General features: G+C 37.5%; 1 protein-coding gene across 9 annotated transcripts in view; it reads right to left on the reverse strand.

Moving 5' to 3' along the window:
* The window catches only part of CFAP91 (cilia and flagella associated protein 91), an 86,591-nt gene that overhangs the window by 62,438 nt on the left and 3,884 nt on the right, over positions 1 to 20,269 (reverse strand). For 6 of the 9 annotated variants that reach the window (XR_009262157.1, XR_009262156.1, XM_058731285.1 and 3 more), the window contains exons 2-6: positions 18,496 to 18,572; positions 17,828 to 17,985; positions 15,359 to 15,442; positions 13,749 to 13,805; positions 876 to 1,057 (exon numbers count right to left, since the gene is read on the reverse strand). Coding sequence is in view for 7 of the 9 variants with exons in the window: in XM_058731285.1 (XP_058587268.1) it covers positions 876 to 1,057; positions 13,749 to 13,805; positions 15,359 to 15,442; positions 17,828 to 17,985; positions 18,496 to 18,572 (558 nt within the window). In the remaining 2 variants the exon portion in view is untranslated. The remainder of the gene's footprint in view (positions 1 to 875; positions 1,058 to 13,748; positions 13,806 to 15,358; positions 15,443 to 17,827; positions 17,986 to 18,495; positions 18,573 to 20,269) is intronic. The other 3 variants (XM_058731289.1, XM_058731290.1, XM_058731288.1) reach the window with 2 other exon arrangements.

The raw sequence follows: 20,269 nt of genomic DNA on the forward strand, positions 1-20,269 counted from the left end.
GTTCAATAAGCTAATGTCTAGTCATTTATAAAAGCCCCTTTTCTTATTAATTTTTCTAATTTCACATAATATAGGCCTAGGTCAGATTTTAATACCATCAAAGAGTGACTTTCTGAGCCTGAACTATATTAGCATTTCAGAGATAATATCAAAAGAAATCATCGAGGTGCTCGGGTGGCTCAGTCAGTTAAGCGTCCAACTTCAGCTCAGTCATGACCTCACAGTTTGTAAGTTCAAGCCCCACATTGGCCTCTATGTGACAGCTCAGAGCCTGGAACCTGCTTCAGATTCTGTGTCTCCCTCTCTCTCTGCCCCTCCCCTGCTCGCTCTCTCTCTCTCTCTCCCCCTCTCAAAAATAAATAATAAACATTTTTTTAAAAAAATTAAAAAAAGAAATCATCCAAACTGTCCAATAGGGTATGTAAGAGAGCTTTGGTAAATTGCAAGATATTTTGTCAAAGTAAGATAATATTGTTACATATGGTGGAATATACATTCAGTATTATACACTCAAAAAAGGTTTATGTGTAAAGGAGTAAGGACTGTTCAATGAAAAGGAACTGATTCACTAGGAAAAACTGAGAACAGGGAGGTGAGTAGTCAGCAAAGCAACCACAAAATTAAGCCAAAATAAAACTTCAGTCTTCAGGGATAAAGTATAATAAGCCTCCTTGCAATGAAAAGGGCATACCTCTCTTTGAACAAAAGTATCAGAAAACGTATGAGTCTATGAAGTAGCTCTGTTGAGCAAGACATTTTAAATAGCAACACTTTATACCATAGTTGCTTCTAAGTACATCATTTCCAGCAACTCAATAGCATGCATGGTTATCAAGACAGGCATCTACAAATATCCAAGACAATTACCAACTCACCCCAAGTAAGAGTAGCCAGGGTCAAGAGCTCAGGGATTGACTCCTGACATACTACATATTCTGGAGAATATGGATCTGTTTGAACTTCAGCATCCCGATAATCAGTCTGAGTGCCCACAGTACACTTTGAAGGGATTGGTGGGTACTTAGCAGAAGTAGGAGGAAAAGTATATGGCTCTGTCCTAAAAGGGAAAATTATTTTAAAAATTAAAACCTGATCCAATCACTTACAATACTACATAGTCAGGCAGAAATGAATCCTTAGCTTCACTAAGCCTATGCCCCCTTTAAACATGCACAAATTCATGCACCCAGTGTAACCAGGACTGTGGCCAATTATCTTGAGTGAACTGCCTTGCTATTCTCACCTCTGCCAAGAAACTGAAGGGATATAAATGCCCAGGTCTATTCATAAAAGTGCCTGTTCATCTGTATATCATTGGGCAGGGTTGAACATAGAGTTATAAAAGGTGGATTCTAGCTTGTCAGTTACTTCTGAACATGTTTAGAATTGCTACTTCCTAGTTTCTTTCTGCTCTGCTTGTAGTTACACATCCAATTTTAGCTGTTTCCCTCTAGAAATACAGGAACAGAGAAAAAAGAAGAGATTCTTTCTGAATTTTTAAAAAATAAGGCTCTTTCTAGATCGACAATTCAATAATTAATGCTGGGTCACTTGGTTAATTATGGAATAGTTATCTCATCCCTTAGACAAAAATTAATTCCAGATATTTTAAAGCATTTAATGTAAAAACGAGACTATAAAAGTAATAGGAAACATGAGTAAATATACCATCTTTGAGTGAAAGTGTTTCTCAGCATGGCTCAAAAGCCAGAGACTATAAAAGGAAGTGATCAATAGAATTAAGGTTAAGTTGAAACTTCTACACCTCAAAATGTCATAAACAAATTTAAAATATGAATGGCACACTTAGGAATACGTTTTACAACATATATGATAAAAGTTAAATAGCCTTTCTACACAAAAAGTCCTTAGAAATCAATGACAGTCAAATACCAAAAGAAAAAATGGGTAAAGGACAATTCACAAAACAAAAAGTAAAACTTCTAACACATGAAAAATCAATGAATATAACTAGTAATCAAAGAAAAATAAAGTAAAACAGCAAGATGATATTTTATTACATCACATAAGCAAAGACTGAGAAGACTGAAAATACCTAGCATTGACAAAGTTGTGAAGAAACAGGCATTCTCATAAACTGTTGACTGAAATACAAATAGACACAACCTAACTAGAAGGTAACTTATCGATCTAACCTTTATCTGACAGGTTATCTTATCCAACCTTTAAAAATACCCTTTTGGGGGCATGTGGGTGGCTCAGTCAGTTAAGCATCTGACTCAGTTTTGGTTCAGGTTGTGATTTTGCGGTTCAGGAGTTTGAGCCCCACATGAGCTCAAGCTTGGGATTCTCTCTCTCCGTCTCTCTCTGCCCCTCACCAGCTTGTACTCTCCCTCTCTCTCTCAAAATAAACTTAAAAAGAAAAAAAAAAAAACAACCCTTTGTCCCAGCAACTGCACTCCTAGGAATTTATTCTAGAAAATAACTGGACAAGTGTACAGAGATAAATACAAATATGTTCATAAAGTCTCACGTGTAAGAGTAAAAAATTACAAACTCTTTTTTTAATAGCCAATTAAAAAATGGTTACAACTGAGGTTATTAGGCATCAACCTTGGATCCATTATTTTCATCTTATTTTTTTATTCTGGCTTTTTAATTTATTTTTTGGTTTAGTTATTTATTTTGAGAGACAGAGAGTGAGCACATGAGCAAGCAGAGGAGGGGCAGAGAGAGAGAATCCCAAGCAGGCTCTGTGGTGTCAGCATGGAGCTTGATGCAGGGCTCAGTCTCAGGAAGCATGAGATCATGACCTGATCTGGCTCTTTTTAAGTACAGAAAAAAATTTTTAGTTGATTCATTTAAACATATGCCTACTCTTATACATAATTTTTGTAACAAAACATATGATAGTACATATGCTTTAATGTTTTAGTGCAGTGCTTTTTTCCTTTACTTTTGAGTTAGCTTCCCTCAATATCTTTTCCTCCCTAACACCCACAGTAGTACCCTCTCTGTATATCCTAGATCTAGAATATATTCTTGAATTATCCTTGAATCTTGCTGTATTTTTACCCACTCTTATTCTTCTACACTCACACAAATACACACATGTAGAGTGTTATTTTATTGTTTTGCTAACATGGAATCTTATTATGAATACCTTTTTGCATGTTGCTTTTTTAACTAAACCATACTTCATGGAAATCTTTCTAATCTATTCATGTGGGTCTTTTTCAAGAAAAATCAAACTTAAATGATCACCATGAATAGAAAAACTACTTCAAAAAATATGGCATGCTTATAATGAAATTTATGCAGCTATTAAAAGTAACAATGAAATCTGTATTTATGAACATACAAAAATGTCCATGATTCAATGTAAAATAGAAAAAAAAGGGCACTATGAAGCAATATGTACAACAGGAGTACATTATTTTTATTTAAAACCTGTGTTTTGTGCATAGAAAATGCCTAGATGGATATACAATAAAGTAACAATTATTTCTGGATAGGATTACAGATTTTTTTCATATTTATAGTTTTCTAAATTCTTTTTTTTTTTTAACCTGGACACGTATTACTATTAAAATGAGGAAAAAAACAACATAGCTATTTCCATTTAAAAGAATATGTTTTCTAGTTGGTAAAAGAATTAGTTAAATTACATAAACAAAAAACTGTAACAGCAAAAAAGAGGAATTTCCATTTTAAAAAACAGTCAAAGGTAATGAGAGGTGTTTATATATAAGCAAAACATATACAGCTTAGCTCTTAAAAAATGCATTTCAAATGAGCTAGAAAGAAGTACCTATTTGGAGGTTCAACCTGTAATGAAATAGTACTTTTTTTTTAAATAGTACTTTAATTTGTTATTAATGCTGAATTCTAATGGTATGGAAATAATTTTTTTAGCAGCTGCTATGAATTTCTAAAATATGTAGATAATTTAAGTGTTTATAATTTCTTACGTTTTCAGCAGAAATTATTCTACTATAAAAATTCTTGTTGAGGAAATAACTTCAAATCAGGTTTATATCATCCCAGATCTTATGCATATTATTATATAATACCATTAGTTTGAATCAAAAGAATAAATTGTTTTCTGAATTAAAAATTACATATTTGAGCCATCTGATCAAGTATGCTAGGATAAGACCTAATGAGGGACACCTGGGTGGCTCAGTCAGTTAAGCGTCCAACTCCTGATCTTGGCTGAGGTCATGATCTCAGGGTTTGTGACAGCACAGAGCCAGTTTGGGGTTCTCTCTCTCCCTCTCTCTGCCCCTCCCCCACTAGCACGCTCTCTCTCTCTCTCTCTCTCTCTCTCTCTCAAAATAAATGAATACACAACAACAACAACAAATAAAATTCATGAATCCTTCCGACTAAGCTTTATGGTGACTTAAGACCTTTGTAGGTGGGTCAAAGGAGAGGATGCAAAGGGGGAATGCTACTTTGACAGAAGTCCTATAATAACTTAATACAGTTTCTTTCCTAACTACCACATAGGCACCAGGAGCACGGACTATCTGCCATACCTGTAGTCTTCTAGATTTTCCCTTCCAGCCCAATGAAACTAAACACAAAGAGGGGTTTCACAAAGTAGCAAATCCTGTTCTGTAATTCTGTAAACTTAGACTTAATTTTTTCAGGGGCACCTAGATGGTTCAGTCGGTTGGGCTTCTGACTTTTGCTCAGGTCATGATCTCACAGTTCATGAGTTCGAGCCCTGCATCAGGATCTGTGCTGGCAACTCAGAGCCTAGAGCCTGCTTTGGATTCTTCTCCCTCTCTCTCTGACCCTCCCCCACTGGTGCTCTGCCTCCTCTCACTCGCTCTCAAAAATGAATAAACATAAAAAAAAAAAAAACAACTAAGGAACCTAAATTTACACATCATAATCATCCTACAGTGTACATTAGAGTTCACTCTTTGGTGTTATACATTCTATGGGTTGGACAAATCCTTATGTATATATGTATACATATATAACATGTATCCACCATTATAGGATCATACAGAGCATTTTCCCCACCCTAAAAATCTTCTGTGCTCCTTCTATTCATCCATGCCCCTCAACCCCCTGACAATAAATGATCCTTTTATAATCTCCATAGTTTTGCCTTTTCCAGAATGTCACACAGTTGAAATCATACAGTATATAGCCTTTCCTGATTGGCTTCTTTCACCACTGATATGTATTTAAGATTTCTTTTTCATTTCTTTTCATGTCTTGAAAGCTCATTTCTTTTTAGTGATGAATAATATATTACATTGTCTCCAAGTACCCTAGTTTTGTTTTTTTTCCCCCCTCATCTCTGTATTTTGTAAATTTTACTACAATATGTCTTGGTGCTGGCCTGCTTTTCTTGATTTTGATGGCAGTTCTCTGTGGCCCCTAGATTTGGAGGTCTGTTTCCTTCCCTAGATGAGGGATGTTTTCAGCTGTAATTTCCTCAAACAGACTTTCTCCTCCTTTTTCCCTCTCTTCTTCTTCTGGGACTCTTTATGATATGAACGTTATTATGCTTTATGGAGTTGCTAAGTTCCCTAAGCCTACTTTCATGATCCAATACTTTTCTTTCCCTCTTCTTTTCAGCTTTATTATTTTCCATAATATTGTCGTCTATATCACTGATTCATTCCTCTGCTTCATCCATCCTTGTTGTCAATACATCAAGTCAGTTTTGCATCTTGGTTATAGCAGTTTTTATCTTGACCTGACTAGTTTTTAGGTCTTTCAACCTCTGTGGTAATAGACTCTCTGATGTCTTTATGCTTTTCTAAAGCCCAGCTAGTATCCTTATGATTGTTGTTTTAAAGTCTAGATCAGGTATATTACTTATATCTGTTTTGATTAGATCCCTGGCCATGACCTTTTCTCGTTCTTTCTTTTGGGATGAATTCTTCCATTTTGGCATTTTGTCTAAGTCTCTGTTAGGAAAGCCTGTTATATTTTCTGCTCCTGAGAGTAATGGCTTTATGAAGCAGAGGTCACATACTGTCCAGGACCTGGCACTTCAGAAAGTGTCTCTGGTGTATGCTGTGTGCTTTCTGCTTCTGTCTTTTGGCTGCTCTTTCTCTCAGGTCAGTCCTCTATAGAGTTTCTCCTTGCCTATAGTGGGAAGTATTTGGACTTTGGCCAGAGTGTGGCAAGTTTTAACTAGGTGTGCTCTGGTCTGTTTGTTAAGAGAGACCTGATGTTATTTACACTAGTAGTGAAGCTTTGCAGCACTCTATGATCAGTAGATTTGGTGCATGTGAGGGGTTTGTGCTGGTCTTTGGGTGGGAGGGTCCTCCTGCTCTGATTCTCAAAAACATTTCCCCTAGTAAAGAAGCACCTGCAGAGTGCAGCAAGGCGGGGCTTGGTATAAGTGTTTTAGGCCACCACTATTGGTGCTGTGTTGCTTACTGAAGTTAGTTTATGCTGAGGAGCAGGGAAGGGAAATGGTGCCAGCCCTCTCCCTCATCCTGGAGTGGGAGTTCACACCCACTGGTCTCTGGGAAGCCATCACAGAAGAGGGAACAATCTCCCCTCATGTGTCTCAGGTGTCCCTCAGATCCTTGCCTTCACCCTGTCTGTCCAAGTCATCTGCCCACCCAGCAGTGCAGTGTACCTGGGTTTTATCCCAGGCAGGCCAATTGAGTTTTAAAACTCCAAACTTTAGGGACATGGCATGGTACAGACCCATGCTGGTCCTCTAGGGGTGGGTCTTGTCACACTGGGGCTGGTGCAGGTTTGTCCCTGAAGAGCAGGTGCACCAACACATAGGAACTTGGAGTTTGGAATAAAGTGCAGCAAAAAGCCAGTGTCCAGGTCAGCTGCCTGCAGCCGGTGTCCCTGTGCCTATGCTTATGGGCAGGGGAGCATAATGGCACCTGCTGGTTCTTTTGTCACCAGAGAGGCAATGCCACTTCTCCCAGATGCACTCCAAGAAGGGGGAACCACCTCTCCCAGTGTGTCTGAGGGAATCCTCAGTTCGCACAGTCTGCTTCCAGGCTCTCCTCCCTCCTTCTCCCCAGGAGCACTGCCTCACCTGCCAGATTCCATATCAGCCATGGCAGGAAACTCTAAAACTTCAGTCTTTGAACTCTACTGGTTATAAAAACTATGATAATCAGCCCTTTTCATTTCCACAGTCAATGGCTTTGCGGAAATGTTTTCCTTGTGGAATCCCTTATGCAACACTCACTCTCTTTCTCTCACCTCTCTCCATGATCAAGGCTCCCTCCCCTCCACAATCCTTTTCTCCCCCAAATCACATCTCTGCACCTGCTACCTTCCATGATGTGACTTCTTTTCTCTCTCTAGTTGTGCAGTTTGTTCTGCCAGTCCTCAGATTTCTCGGGTGTTCAGAATGATTTGATATTTATCTATGTTCAAGGAAGAGTCAAGCCCAGGGTCCTCCTACTACTCTGCCATCATAGCTCAAAAAACCAGAGGTTTTTAATTAATGAAGTCCAGATTATCCATCATTTCTTTTTTTTTTAATTTTTAATGTTTATTTTTGAAAGAGAGAGAATGTGCATGCAAGTGAAGTAGGGGCAGAAAGAGAGGGAGACAGAGGATCCAAAGCAGGCTCTGCACTGACAGTAGAGAGCCTGATGTGGGGCTTGAACTCATGAACTGTGAGATCATGGCCTGAGCCAAAGTAGGACACTTAACTGACTGACCCACCTGGGCAACCCTCCATCATTTCTTAAAAGGATTGTACCTTTGGTGTTATAGCTAAAAAGTCATTGCTGTACCCAAAGTCATCTAGGATTTTTCCTATGTTATCTTCTAAAAGTTTTACAGTTTTGCATTCTACATTGAGATCTGTGATCCATTTTGAATTAATTTTTGTGAAGGGTGTAAGTTCTGTGTCTGGATTCCTTTTTGTTATTTTGTTTTTTTTGCATGTGGATGTCCAGTTGTCCCAGCACCATTTGTTGAAAAGACTACCTTTACTCCATTAGATTGCCTTTGTTCTTTTTGTCAAAGATTAGTTGATTATATTTATGTGGGCTATATCTGGCTCTCTGTTCTAGTTCACTGATCTTTTTGTCTATTCTTTCCCCAATACCACTCTGTCTTGATTACTATGGCTTAATAGTAGGTCTTGATGTCAGGTAGTGTCAGTCCTCCAACTTTGTTCTTCTCCTTCAATATTGTGTTGGCTATTCTGGGGCTTTTGCCTCTTCATATAAGTTCTAAAATCAGTTTGTTGAAATCCATAAAATAGCTTTCAGGGATTTTGATTGAGATTACATTAAATCTATAAATCAGGTTGGGAAAACCAAACATCTTGACAATATTGAGTCTTCTCATCCATGAACATGGAATACCTCTCCATTTATTTATTCTTTTATTTCTTTATCGAAGTTTCAGTGTTCCCCATATAGATCTTGTATATATCTTGTTTAGTTTATACCTAAATATCCCATTTTTTATAGTAGTGTAAATGGTTTTGTATTTTTAATTTTAAATCCCACTTGTTCATTGGTGATATATAGAAAGGAATTGACTTCTGTATATGAACCTTGTATCCTACAGCCTTACTATAATCACTTATTAGTTCTAGGTTTTTTTAGCCCTTTCTTTCTGATTGTCTACATAGATGAACATGGCATCTGCTAACAAAGAGATTTCTTCTTTCCCAATCTGTATAACTTTTATTTCCTTTTCTTATCTTACTGCATTAGCTAGGACTTCTATGATGTTGAAAAGGAGGGGTGAGAGGGGCCATCCCTGCCTTGTTCCTGATCTTAGTGGAAAAGCTCCAAATTTCTCACCATTAAGTATGTTGTAGTTTTTTTGTACATGTTCTTTATCAAGTTGAGGATGTTTCCCTCTATTCCTAGTTTACTCAGCTTTTATCATGAATGGGCACTGGGTATTTCAAATACTTTTCCTACCTCTATCAATTTGGTCATGTGATTTTTCTTGTTCAGCTTGTTGATATGACAGATGACACTAATTGATTTCCAAATGCTGAACCAGCTTTGCAAATCTGGACAATCTTACATGGTCATAGTGCTTGGTCATTTGCTAACATTTGGTTGAGGATATCTGTGCCTATGTTCATGAGAGATAATGGTCTGTAGCTTTCTTTTAATGTCTTTGTCTGATTTTGGCATTTGAATAATGCTGACCGCATAAAGTTAGAAAGTATTCTCTCTGCTTCTATTATCTAAAGAGATTGCAGACAATGGTATCATTTCTTAAGTGTTTGGTAGAATTCACCAGTAGCTCCATCTGGTTCTGGTGCTTTATGTTTTGGAATGTTAGTACTTATTGATTCGATTTCTTTGATACAGGTCTATTTACATTGCCAATTTCCTCTTGTGTGAGTTTTGACAAGTTGTGTCTTTCAAGTGATTAGCTTTTCATCTAGGTTATCAAATTTGCAAGCATAGAGTTATTCATAGTATTCCCTTATTATCTTTTTTTCATAGTAACCATCTTTATTTTCTTTTTAAAATTTTTATTTTATTATTCTCAGATCAGTTAACGTACTGTGTAGTCTTGGCTTCAGGAGTAGAACCCAGTGATTCATCTCTTACATATGACACCCAGTGCTCATCGCAAAAAGTGTCCTCCTTAATGCCCGTCACCCATTTAACCGCCTCTCCCCCATCAACCCTCAGTTTGTTCTCTGTATTTAAGAGTCTCTTATGGTTTGCCTCCCTCTCTCTTTTTATCTTATTTTTCCTTCCCTTCCCCTATGTTCATCTGTTAAGGCCTCCCAAATTCCACATATGAGTGAAACAATATGATATCCGTCTTTCTCTGACTGGTTTATTTCACTTAGCATAACATCCTCTAGTTCCATCCACATTGTTGCAAATGGCAAGATTTCATTCTTTTTCATCACCAAAAAGTATTCCATTATATATATATATATATATATATATATATATATATACACACACACACACACACACACACACACACACACACATGTATATACACCACATCTTCTTAATCCATTCATCAGTTGATACACATTTGGGCTCTTTCCATAATTTGACTATTGCTGATAGCACTGCTATAAACATTGGGGTCCATGTGCCCCTCCGAATCAGCATTTTTGTATTCTTTGGATAAATTCCTAGTGGTGCAATTGCTGGGTCGTAGGGCAGTTCTCTTTAATTTTTTGAGGAACCTCCACACTGTTTTCCAGAGTGGCTGCACCACTGTATCAGCTCTAGCAGTTTTTTGGTAGTGTCAGATTTTCCATGTAGAGTATCATTCCCACCAACAATGCAAGAGGGTTCCTTTTTCTCCACATCCTCACCAGCATCTGTTGTTTCCTGATTTGTTAATTTTAGCCATTCTGACCGATGTGAGGTGGTATCTCACTGTGGTTTTGATTTGTATTTCCCTGATGATGAGCACTGTTGAGCATCTTTTCATGTGTGTTTGCTATCTTGATTTCTTCTTTGAAAAAGTATCTATTCATGTCTTCTGCCCATTTCTTCACTGGATTGTTTTTTGGGTGTTGAGTTTATTAAGTTCTTTTTAGATTTTGGATACTAACCCTTTATCCGATACGTCATTTGCAAATATCTTCTACCATTCCATTGGTTGCCTTTTTAGTTTTATAGCTTCCGTCACTATGCAGAGCCTTTTTACCTTGATGAAGTCTCATTAGTTTATTTTTACTTTTGTTTCCCTTGCCCAGTAAGAAGGTGCTATGACCAATGTCAAAGAGCTTACTGCCTGTTTTCTCCTCTAGGATTTTGATGGTTTCCTGTCTCACATTTAGGTCTTTCATCCGTTTTGAATTTACTTTTGTGTATGGTGTAAGAAAGTGGGCCAGTTTCATTCTTCTGCATGTTGCTGTCCAGTTTTCCCAGCTCCATTTGCTAAAGAGACTGTCTTTTTTCCATTGGATACTCCTTCCTGCTTTGTCAAAGATTAGTTGGCCATATACTTATGGGTCCATTTCTGGGTTCTCTATTCTATTCCATTTATCTATGTGTCTGTTTTGGTGCCAACACCATACTGTCTTGATGATTACAGCTTTGTAATACAGGCAAAAGTCTGGGATTGTAATACCTCCAGCTTTGGTTTTCTTTTTCAACATTACTTTGGCTATTCAGGGTCTTCTGTGGTTCCAAACACATTTTAGGATTGTTCTGGCCCTGTGAAGAATGCTGGTACAATTTTGATAGGGATTCCACTGAATGTGTAGATTGCTTTGGATAGTATCAACGTTTTAACAATATTTGTTTTTCTAATCCATGAGCATAGAGTGTTTTTCCATTTCTTTATGTCTTCTTCAATTTCTTTATAAACTTTCTACAGTTTTTAGCATACAGGTCTTTTACATCTTTGGTTAGGTTTGTTCCTAGGTATTTTATGGTTCTTGGTACAATTATAAATGGGATCGATTCCTTGATATCTCTTTCTGTTACTTCATTATTGGTGTATAGAAATGCAACTGATGTCTGTACATTGATTTTACATCCTGCAACTTTGCTGAGTTCATATATCAGCTCTAGCAGTTTTTTGGTCAAGTCAGGTTTTCCATGTAGAGTATCATGTCATCTGCGAAGAGTGCAAATTTGACTTCTTTACCAATTCAGATGCTTTTTATTTTGTGTTGTTGTCTGATTGCTGAGGCCAGGATTTCCAACACTATGTTGAACAACAGTGGTGAGAATGGACATCTCTGTCATGTTCCTGACTTCAGGGGTAAAGCACTCAGTTTTTCCCCACTGAGGATGATATTAGCTATGGGCCCTTTGTATATGGCTTTTATGACATTAAGGTATGTTCCTTTTATCCCAACTTACTTGAGGGTTTTTATTAAGAGAGGATGCTATATTTTGTCAAGTGCTTTCTCTACATCTATTGACAAGATCACATGGTTCTTATCCTTTCTTCTATTAATGTGGTGTGTCACATTGATTGATTTGTGAATATTGAACGAGCCCTGCAGCCCAGGAATGAATCCCATTTGATCATGGTGAATAATTCTTTTAATATACTGTTGAATTTGATTTGCTAGTATCTTGTTGAGAATTTCTGCGTCCACGTTCACCAGGGATATTGGCCAATAGTTCTCCTTTTTAGTGGGGTCTTTGTCTGGTTTTGGAATCAAGGTAATACTAGCTTCATAGAATGAGTAAGTAAAGACTCCAACAGCTAAACATGAAAAGGGTATGGCTGGAGAAGGCCAGCTGGTCCCCAGACAAGTCCATCCCTGCTAACATAAGGTGGAATTATCCTCACTGCTCAGAAATTCATCACGGCCAGAATTCCAGAGCTGACTTCATTCAGGGATACTGATTGATTCTTTAAAAACTTCTAAGAAGGACAGAGATTATCTAAGATGTCAACTGTCAAAGTTTGTTATAGGAAATCCCTCATGTCACAGTTAATTTAGAAAAGAAGTGAAAAGGCCCAGTGTTCATGACTGTAGACCTCAGAACTCCCCATAATTAAATGAACAACTTTTAAACCTGATGTAATTATGACCTCCAAAGTAGATGATCCAGTGAGCCTACATTTAAAGTATTATCAAAGGTATCTTTAGGGATCTACTGGTCTCATATCTCTCCCTTTGCTCATATAAAACATTTCACTAAAAACAAGTCTGCAGCTGTCCTTGGGTAAAATGAACCACACAAAGTTGCTCTGTCAAGGGGGAAAGAAAGAAATCTATTTTCCATCTATGTAAGAGCCATAGGTATCCATGCAGTCTTAAAAAAATCAAAGGAGAATTGGGATCATAACTGGCATTTATCTTAAGGATTACAGACATTTGATAACATATATTCTATTCATAAAATGCTATATAATAAGGGGTAACCATATCCTTTAAATGCTTGTTTGAAAGGCAAGCCCTATCTAAGTTTCGATTCAGAAATCTGAGACCTTAAAAAAGGTTTCTTTTCCTGATCATTTCATTTTTTTCTCTCAGACAAACATTAAGTTATACTGACACAGGAAACAGTAATAGCAAAAACAGTATAGCCCTAAAACAAAAGACTAGGAAACTGGACATTAATCCCAGATTCGGCTCTTATCCTTTACTTCTCTCTTACCTTGGTCCAATCCTCTTTGGGACAGAAACCATGTTTTATTGATCTTTGCATATTAAACATTTTTATTTTTTATTTTTGAGAGACAGAGACAGATAGAGCATGAGTAGGGGAGGGGCACAGAGAGAGGGATACACAGGATCCAAAGCAGCCTCCAGGCTCTGAGCTGTCAGCACAGATCCCAACACAGGGCTCGAACTCGGGAACCTTGAGATCATGACCTGAGCTGAAGTCGGATGCTCAACCAACTGAGCCACCCAGGCGCCCCTGATCTTTGTATGTTAAATTAACTTGTATAGCTTAGATGATTATTAAATTATGAAGTTCCAGTATTCAAAACCTATTTCATGACTGATTCCTTTTCTTGATAAAATGTTGAAGAACTGTTACCAAATAAGTGTGTGTTTCAGGTAAGTAAAAAGGATATTTAAACTTTTATTTTTACCATAACTCATAATAAGAAGAAATACATTTTACATCATAACCATTACATACGAATGTATGTATGTATCTATCCAAAACAAAAGTTATAAGCAAAAAAGCAATTTACCCTGATGCTTTTGGTTATTTTCTATTCAATTTTGTTTTCTAAAATGCTGTTCATCACCCACTAAAATATTTCATGACTTTCAAATGATTTGTGATCCAGAATTTGAAAAATATTGATCTAGAGAACTATCTTCTGGAAATAAGCATGGGAACAAACAGCAAATAAACTAGAAAAAAAGTTTTAAAATAATGGCTACTTACTTGGTTACTGCAAAAACGACATTAAGTGGCATCTGTTGATGAAATGGAAGGAAAGGCCTGGCGGGAGAAAGAACACAAACATGTGGGACTTATGCATTGTGTGCTCTCTGTGCCTTATTCCAACTCTCAGATTCGTCCCTTAAAATCAGTGAGCTTGAATATCCCATAAATCTGTAATCCACAAACCTGGGAAAACACAAAATCACTGGGCGTGGGGAGATTTTTGTTTAAAATGCAAATTACCAGGTCTAGCCCAGGAGACTCAGTACATTTAAAGTAGAGCTAATGAATCTGCATTTTTAATAAACATTCTGATGTTTTCTCTGAAGATGGTAAAGAAGCCACACTTTCAGAAGTGGTGCCTTCTACCTGGACTTCAATTGGTCATTAGATCCCACTTCCCTGAGACATTCTGAAATTCCCAGTGATTTAGTTTTAAAAAGTACCCCCAGAAAGTCTAGAAATTGAGTATACCATGTTAAAAATGTAACATTTCTCTGGAAAATCAGCATCACATAACTTCCATAAGGAGGATGCTCACAAATAACAATGCAGATTACAAATTTACTTTCTCCAAGGAAGCTTATGTATATTAAGATTATTTTTCTTTTTCTTTTTTTTTTCAATATATGAAGTTTATTGTCAAATTGGTTTCCATACAACACCCAGTGCTCATCCCAAAAGGTGCCCTCCTCAATACCCATCACCCACCCTGCCCTCCCTCCCACCCCCCATCAACCCTCAGTTTGTTCTCAGTTTTTAACAGTCTCTTATGCTTTGGCTCTCTCCCACTCTAACCTCTTTTTTTTTTTTTTTCCTTCCCCTCCCCCATGGGTTTCTGTTGTTTCTCAGGATCCACATAAGAGTGAAAACATATGGTATCTGTCTTTCTCTGTATGGCTTATTTCACTTAGCATCACACTCTCCAGTTCCATCCACGTTGCTACAAAGGGCCATATTTCATTCTTTCTCATTGCCACGTAGTACTCCATTGTGTATATAAACCACAATTTCTTTATCCATTCATCAGTTGATGGACACAAGATTATTTTTCTAACCACATAAAACCTATAGGGAGATCCTCATTTTAATTTGACTATATGGTTATCACGTGAGTATTAATCACAAATGAAGTGAAACCTTCAACCACGTTGGTTTTGGCAACATTCACACAACAGATAGCAAACGTCACCTACATGTCCACTTATAACAACTGCCCATGTACTATGACTGTCATGGTGTCTCTCCTGCATCTCACTTGATTTGATGACTTCATTTTGTTCTCAAATATACGTTCCTATTTACAGCTAATAAATACAGCCTGCTCTGAAGTCAGGCAGATTTAGCTGGAAATCCCAGATCTGCCACTTACTAACTTAAGAGACTTCAAGCAATTTACTTCTCCTGTCTTGGTCTCAGCTTCCTTACTGATAAATGGGGAATAATATATCTTATCCTATATTTCTGTTGTAAAAATTGATTATATATATCAAGCACTTAAATTGGTGCCTGGCACACTGCATGCACTCAGAAGTGACAGCTGGTATCATTATCATAAAGACATTCTCTAAAAATACCAGGGCTCATTTTCATTAGTAATTACTTTTTACCTTTCAAAGTATTTATAGCGATTCTTTCCAGTTACTTCAGGATCTGCATAAACCTCTTTGGCCATCTGAAAAGATGTATCTGTTCTAAAATGAAGCAGGAGAACATTATTAAAGTCTAACATGTCATTTCCAAACATTTCTATTTCATATTTTTATGTCTATAAAGTCGGAGATACACAGGGTATCTGAGACTGAGCAAAGTCTTCTCTAACATGCATCTGACTGACCTACATCTCAGACTAGATAATACAGTAAAACCTTAGATTGTGAGTAACTTGTTCTGTGAGTGTTCTGTAAGACAAGCAAACATTTCTAACAAATTTTACTTGATAAATGAGCAATGTCTTGCAATACAAGAGGTACCAGATGACAAATGTCACATGATCACAACTGAGCCAATGGTTCTTCTCTCTCTCTCTCTCTCTCTCACTGCAGGGCTGTGGGTGATCGTCTTCCATGCTCAGCTGTTCAGTCTCAGGCCATGGTGTTTGGCAGAAATCAGTGATTTTTCAGAATGTTGGAAGGTGCCCACAACTGACACTGGTATTTTCTTGTCACTTCAAAACACCTGTGGACAGTAGCACCTGCGTGGCTCAAGTCGGTTAAGCATCTGACTTCAGCTCAGGTCATGATCTCACAGTTTGTGAGTTCGAGCCCCGCATCAGGCTCTGTGCTGACAGCTCAGAGCCTGGAGCCTGCTTCAGATTCTGTGTCTCCCTCTCTCTGCCCCTCCCCCACTCACGCTTTCTCTCTCAAAAATAAATAAACGTTAAAAAAAAAAAGTTCAGGGGCGCCTGGGTGGCTCAGTTGGTTGGGCGGCCGACTTCGGCTCAGGTCATGATCTCTCGGTCCATGAGTTCGAGCCCCACGTCGGGCTCTGTGCTGACAGCTCAGAGCCTGGAGCCTGTTTCAGATTCTGTGTCTCCCTCTCTCTGGCTCTCCCCTGTTCATGCTCTGTCTCTCACTGTCTCAAAAATAAATAAAACGTTAAAAAAAAATTTTTTTTAAAAAAAAGAAAAGAGAGACTGAGTCTCTTGAAAATGTTAAAAAAAAAAAAAAGTTCAAAGCACCTATGGACAGTCCTTTGCTTTTCCATACAAGAGTAAGCCTAGGAATGCTTTGATTCATTCTAGGTCAGGTTGCCTGCAGATAAGACACTTTCCTTTCCTGCCTTATTGCCAGTTACATTAAATATAGTAAATGACAAAGAGTTTATTAATACTGTACTGTAGTCAATATCCATGTGAGTGTATACAATGGTGCCCATGCAGTAAAAGATTCCACTGAGCCAAGAGACAGCAGTGATTCCATTAGTGAAAGTCATCCTACACAATAACCCTCCTCTCTCTTGTCTCCCTCACACCAGCCATGAAGGTTTTCAAGGGTAAGTACAGGTTAATTTGTTCACTTTTCTTTATATTTTGTATTTTCCTTACGATTTTATATTATATTACAGAATTGTAATCATTTTTATATGAATATTTTTGGGTTGTGGAACTAATCGTCTGAGTGTCCATTATTTCTTATGGGGAAATTCGCTTTGATATACAAGTGCTTTGGATTACAAGCATGTTTCCAGAATGAATTATGCTCTCAAACCAAGGTTTTGCTGTAATTACTTTCCCTGAGCCAGGAAGCCAGGAACCAACAAGAGGAAGTAAGAGTAAGAAAAGAGTAGATATAGGCTATCCCACATACAAAAATGCATACTTTTAATTAATAGCACATAGGAATAACAGAGTTTTAAGAGACAATTTTTTATGTCCATGCTGAAAGGTAGCTTTTTAAAATTTACTAAGTTTGACTCAAATAATTAAAAGAATAAAGAATTCAAGAGACTTATCTCTGAAGGTGCTTTGGCTGTAAGTCTCCAAAAATATATATTTAGATACTAGCCGAAAGGTATAGTTGCAATTTCTAAGATAGATCAAAGAAACAACAAATTCAGTCCCCTCTACCTTTGCTGGCAAGTTGTTATTTAATATATATATTCACTCCAAGGTTCTGAGAATATCTACTAACCTATAAACCTATAACCATTGCCGCTGAATCAGGCTTGTTTTGGGTAGAGGGGTTAACATATTTTTTTCAATGTCTATTTACTTTGAGAGAGAGAGAGAGAGAGAGAGAGAGAGAGAGAGAGACAGGGTGTGAGCAGGCAAGGGGCAGAGAGAGGCAGACACAGAATCCAAAGTAGGCTCCAGGCTCTGACCTGTCAGCACATAGTCCAACGCGGGGCTCAAACCTATGAACTGCGAGGTCATGACCTGAGCTGAAGTCAGACACTTAACTGACTATGCCACCCAGGCCCCCCAACTAGGTAGAGGGGTTAAGAGAGAGAATTGGGGGTCAATCAACCTAGATATAACATCACAATTGTGCTTTCAAAAAATGAAGAATAAAAAATTTTAAGAAGAAAAATAAATTCATTAAAAACATGAGTAGCAACTGAAGCTACCTGACACTTACATGGCAAGGTGCCAGAGGGCTTCTCTGTGTTTCTCCTCATGTCTCTTCCATTCCTGACGGATGAATGGTGGGACAGGGTCTGCCTTGCTCCAATACAGAGAATATCTTGGATAATGAATCAGGTTACTGAACATGGTTCTAAACCTGGGAACTTTTCTCTAATATTAAGACAGGGAGGTAGGGAAGAAAAGGACAAAATTTTACCATCAGATTTTCTAAAGCATTTTATTTATTATTGTAAATTTTTTTTAAAGGTACAAAACAGTGAATGTGGCATAGAAAGAAGAGATATTGTATATGCACAGACTATCTCTAGAAAGATACCCAAGAAACTGATAATAGATGACTACGAGAAGGGGCCTGAGGGTCAAAATTTACTTCACACTATATACGCTTTTGTACTACTTGAATTCTTGTAACACAGGCATACGTAACTTTCCCCACTGAAATAAATTAGGTTATAATGAATCCTTTATTCACTATTAATTAATATTCACACTGAGCCACAAGTATCAAGATGCCTTGTCCCCTAGGAATCATGACAAAGTAATTCCTGCAGAATATAAAATCCACTGGAGATCTGATGACTAGTTAATCTGATCAGTGCAGTTAGCAAAACTAGATGGTTCAAGTTCATCAGGCTGCCTTAGTGAATGAATTAGACCTACCAGTCTGTTTCGAATCAGGTTAGCTTGGATATTTGCCTGTGCGTAGTCTTTCTCACTTGACACAATAAACAACGGGTCTGCAAAATAAGCAATAAGGTAGTATAAGGAATAGAACATACTCCTGGGCTGAGAATAATGGCAAAACAATGTAATTACTTAATTGGGAAACAAATTATAAAAATTGATACTGCCTAAATCTGTAGCAACTCACAGCCCTGTTACTCTACCACCAGTGAGAGTATATTAGATTCATCTCTTTTCAATGTATTCCAAAGTCAGTTTATAGAAATGGAAGGCAAAAAGAAGGCCTAATAAGTTCTCAAGCACCAGAGCTTAAACATGCGATCTTCTCTCCTATAACAAACCACTTTCTGGGACTGGATAGGCCAGGAAATAGTCTAAGATGAAAGACCATGTATACACTCACTACACCCATCTGCAAGTGAAAGAAATAACACATTTGGGCACTACTTCCCCTAGGACAAAAGAAAGATACAAACTCTTCACAACATGGTACCTCAGAACTGATAAATGTAGTAAGTAATGTCATTGTCTAACAAGAGATAAATAAAATCAGCTATAATTCACTCCTTGAATCTGTAAGTATGTTGATGACAGGACTAAATTTTTCTCCAAAGTTCAACAAAAGATTGCCATTATTTTAAGTATGTGCTTGTTAGATATATCTTTAAAGTGACATATTCAAGCTTTATTGTACCATCCCTTAAAATTAAACAGTATGGCATTAAATTCATAAGCAAGTCTATTCAGAAACAGACTTGATTTCCCAAGTTCACATCTCTTAAGAAACAAATACCCTGACCAACTAGTCTAGATGACTTGGTAACATATTTCTTCTAATATGCTGGTATGGTGATTTATAAGTAATTTATTTTAAATTTAATTTAGATAATGTGAGTCAGTTCCTAGAGTCTAATAATTCCTCAGTTACCCAACAAAAATGATATACTGGATACAGACATTTAATATTCCCCCCAAGGTTGAAAAGCTGTAAGAGGCTCAAGCTCTCTTTCTTTCAAGAAAGATTTATTGACTGACTACTATGTTCAAGGTGCTTGGAACACATCAACAAAAAGATAAAGATCCCTGACTTCATGAGAGAGAAAGATAATAATAACAACATAACAAATTAGCATATTATATAATACGTTAGAGTTAGAGGGTAGTAAGTATTACTAAAAAAAAGAGGGGAAAGAACAGCTAAGGGAGATGGGGCTGCAATTTTACACATGGTAGTCAAGGCAGGCCTCACTGAGAAGGTGACATTTAAGGAGACTTGCAAGTGGGGAGTTAACTATACAGTTATCTGAAGGAAGAGCGTTTGAAGCAGAGAAAACAGCTACAGCAAATGCCCTAGGACAGCGGCATGCCCAACATGTTTGGAGAACAGCAAAGAGACCAACATGATTGAAACACAGTGAGAGAGGGAAAACATAATAGATAAAAGGTCACGGAAGTTATCCAGGGCCTACATCACATGGAGTTTTGTGAGCCACTGAAAAGAATTTGGCTTTAATCTGAGGAAAGTGGGGAACCACTGCAAGATTTTGATCCAAGAAGCGATAAAATCTGACTTACATTTTAAAATGTTCATTGTGATTGCCCATGAAGAACAGACCTCACGGAAGCAATGGAAGAGGCAGGGAGACCTATTAGGAGGCTACTGCAATAAGCCTAGAGAAGAGATATGATGTTGGTTTGCACCATGGTGGTGGCAACAGAAGTGATGAAATAGGGCAGGATTCTAGATATA

Source organism: Neofelis nebulosa, chromosome 5, assembly GCF_028018385.1.
Source record: "Neofelis nebulosa isolate mNeoNeb1 chromosome 5, mNeoNeb1.pri, whole genome shotgun sequence".
In the NCBI taxonomy this organism is placed as follows: Eukaryota; Metazoa; Chordata; class Mammalia; order Carnivora; family Felidae; genus Neofelis; species Neofelis nebulosa.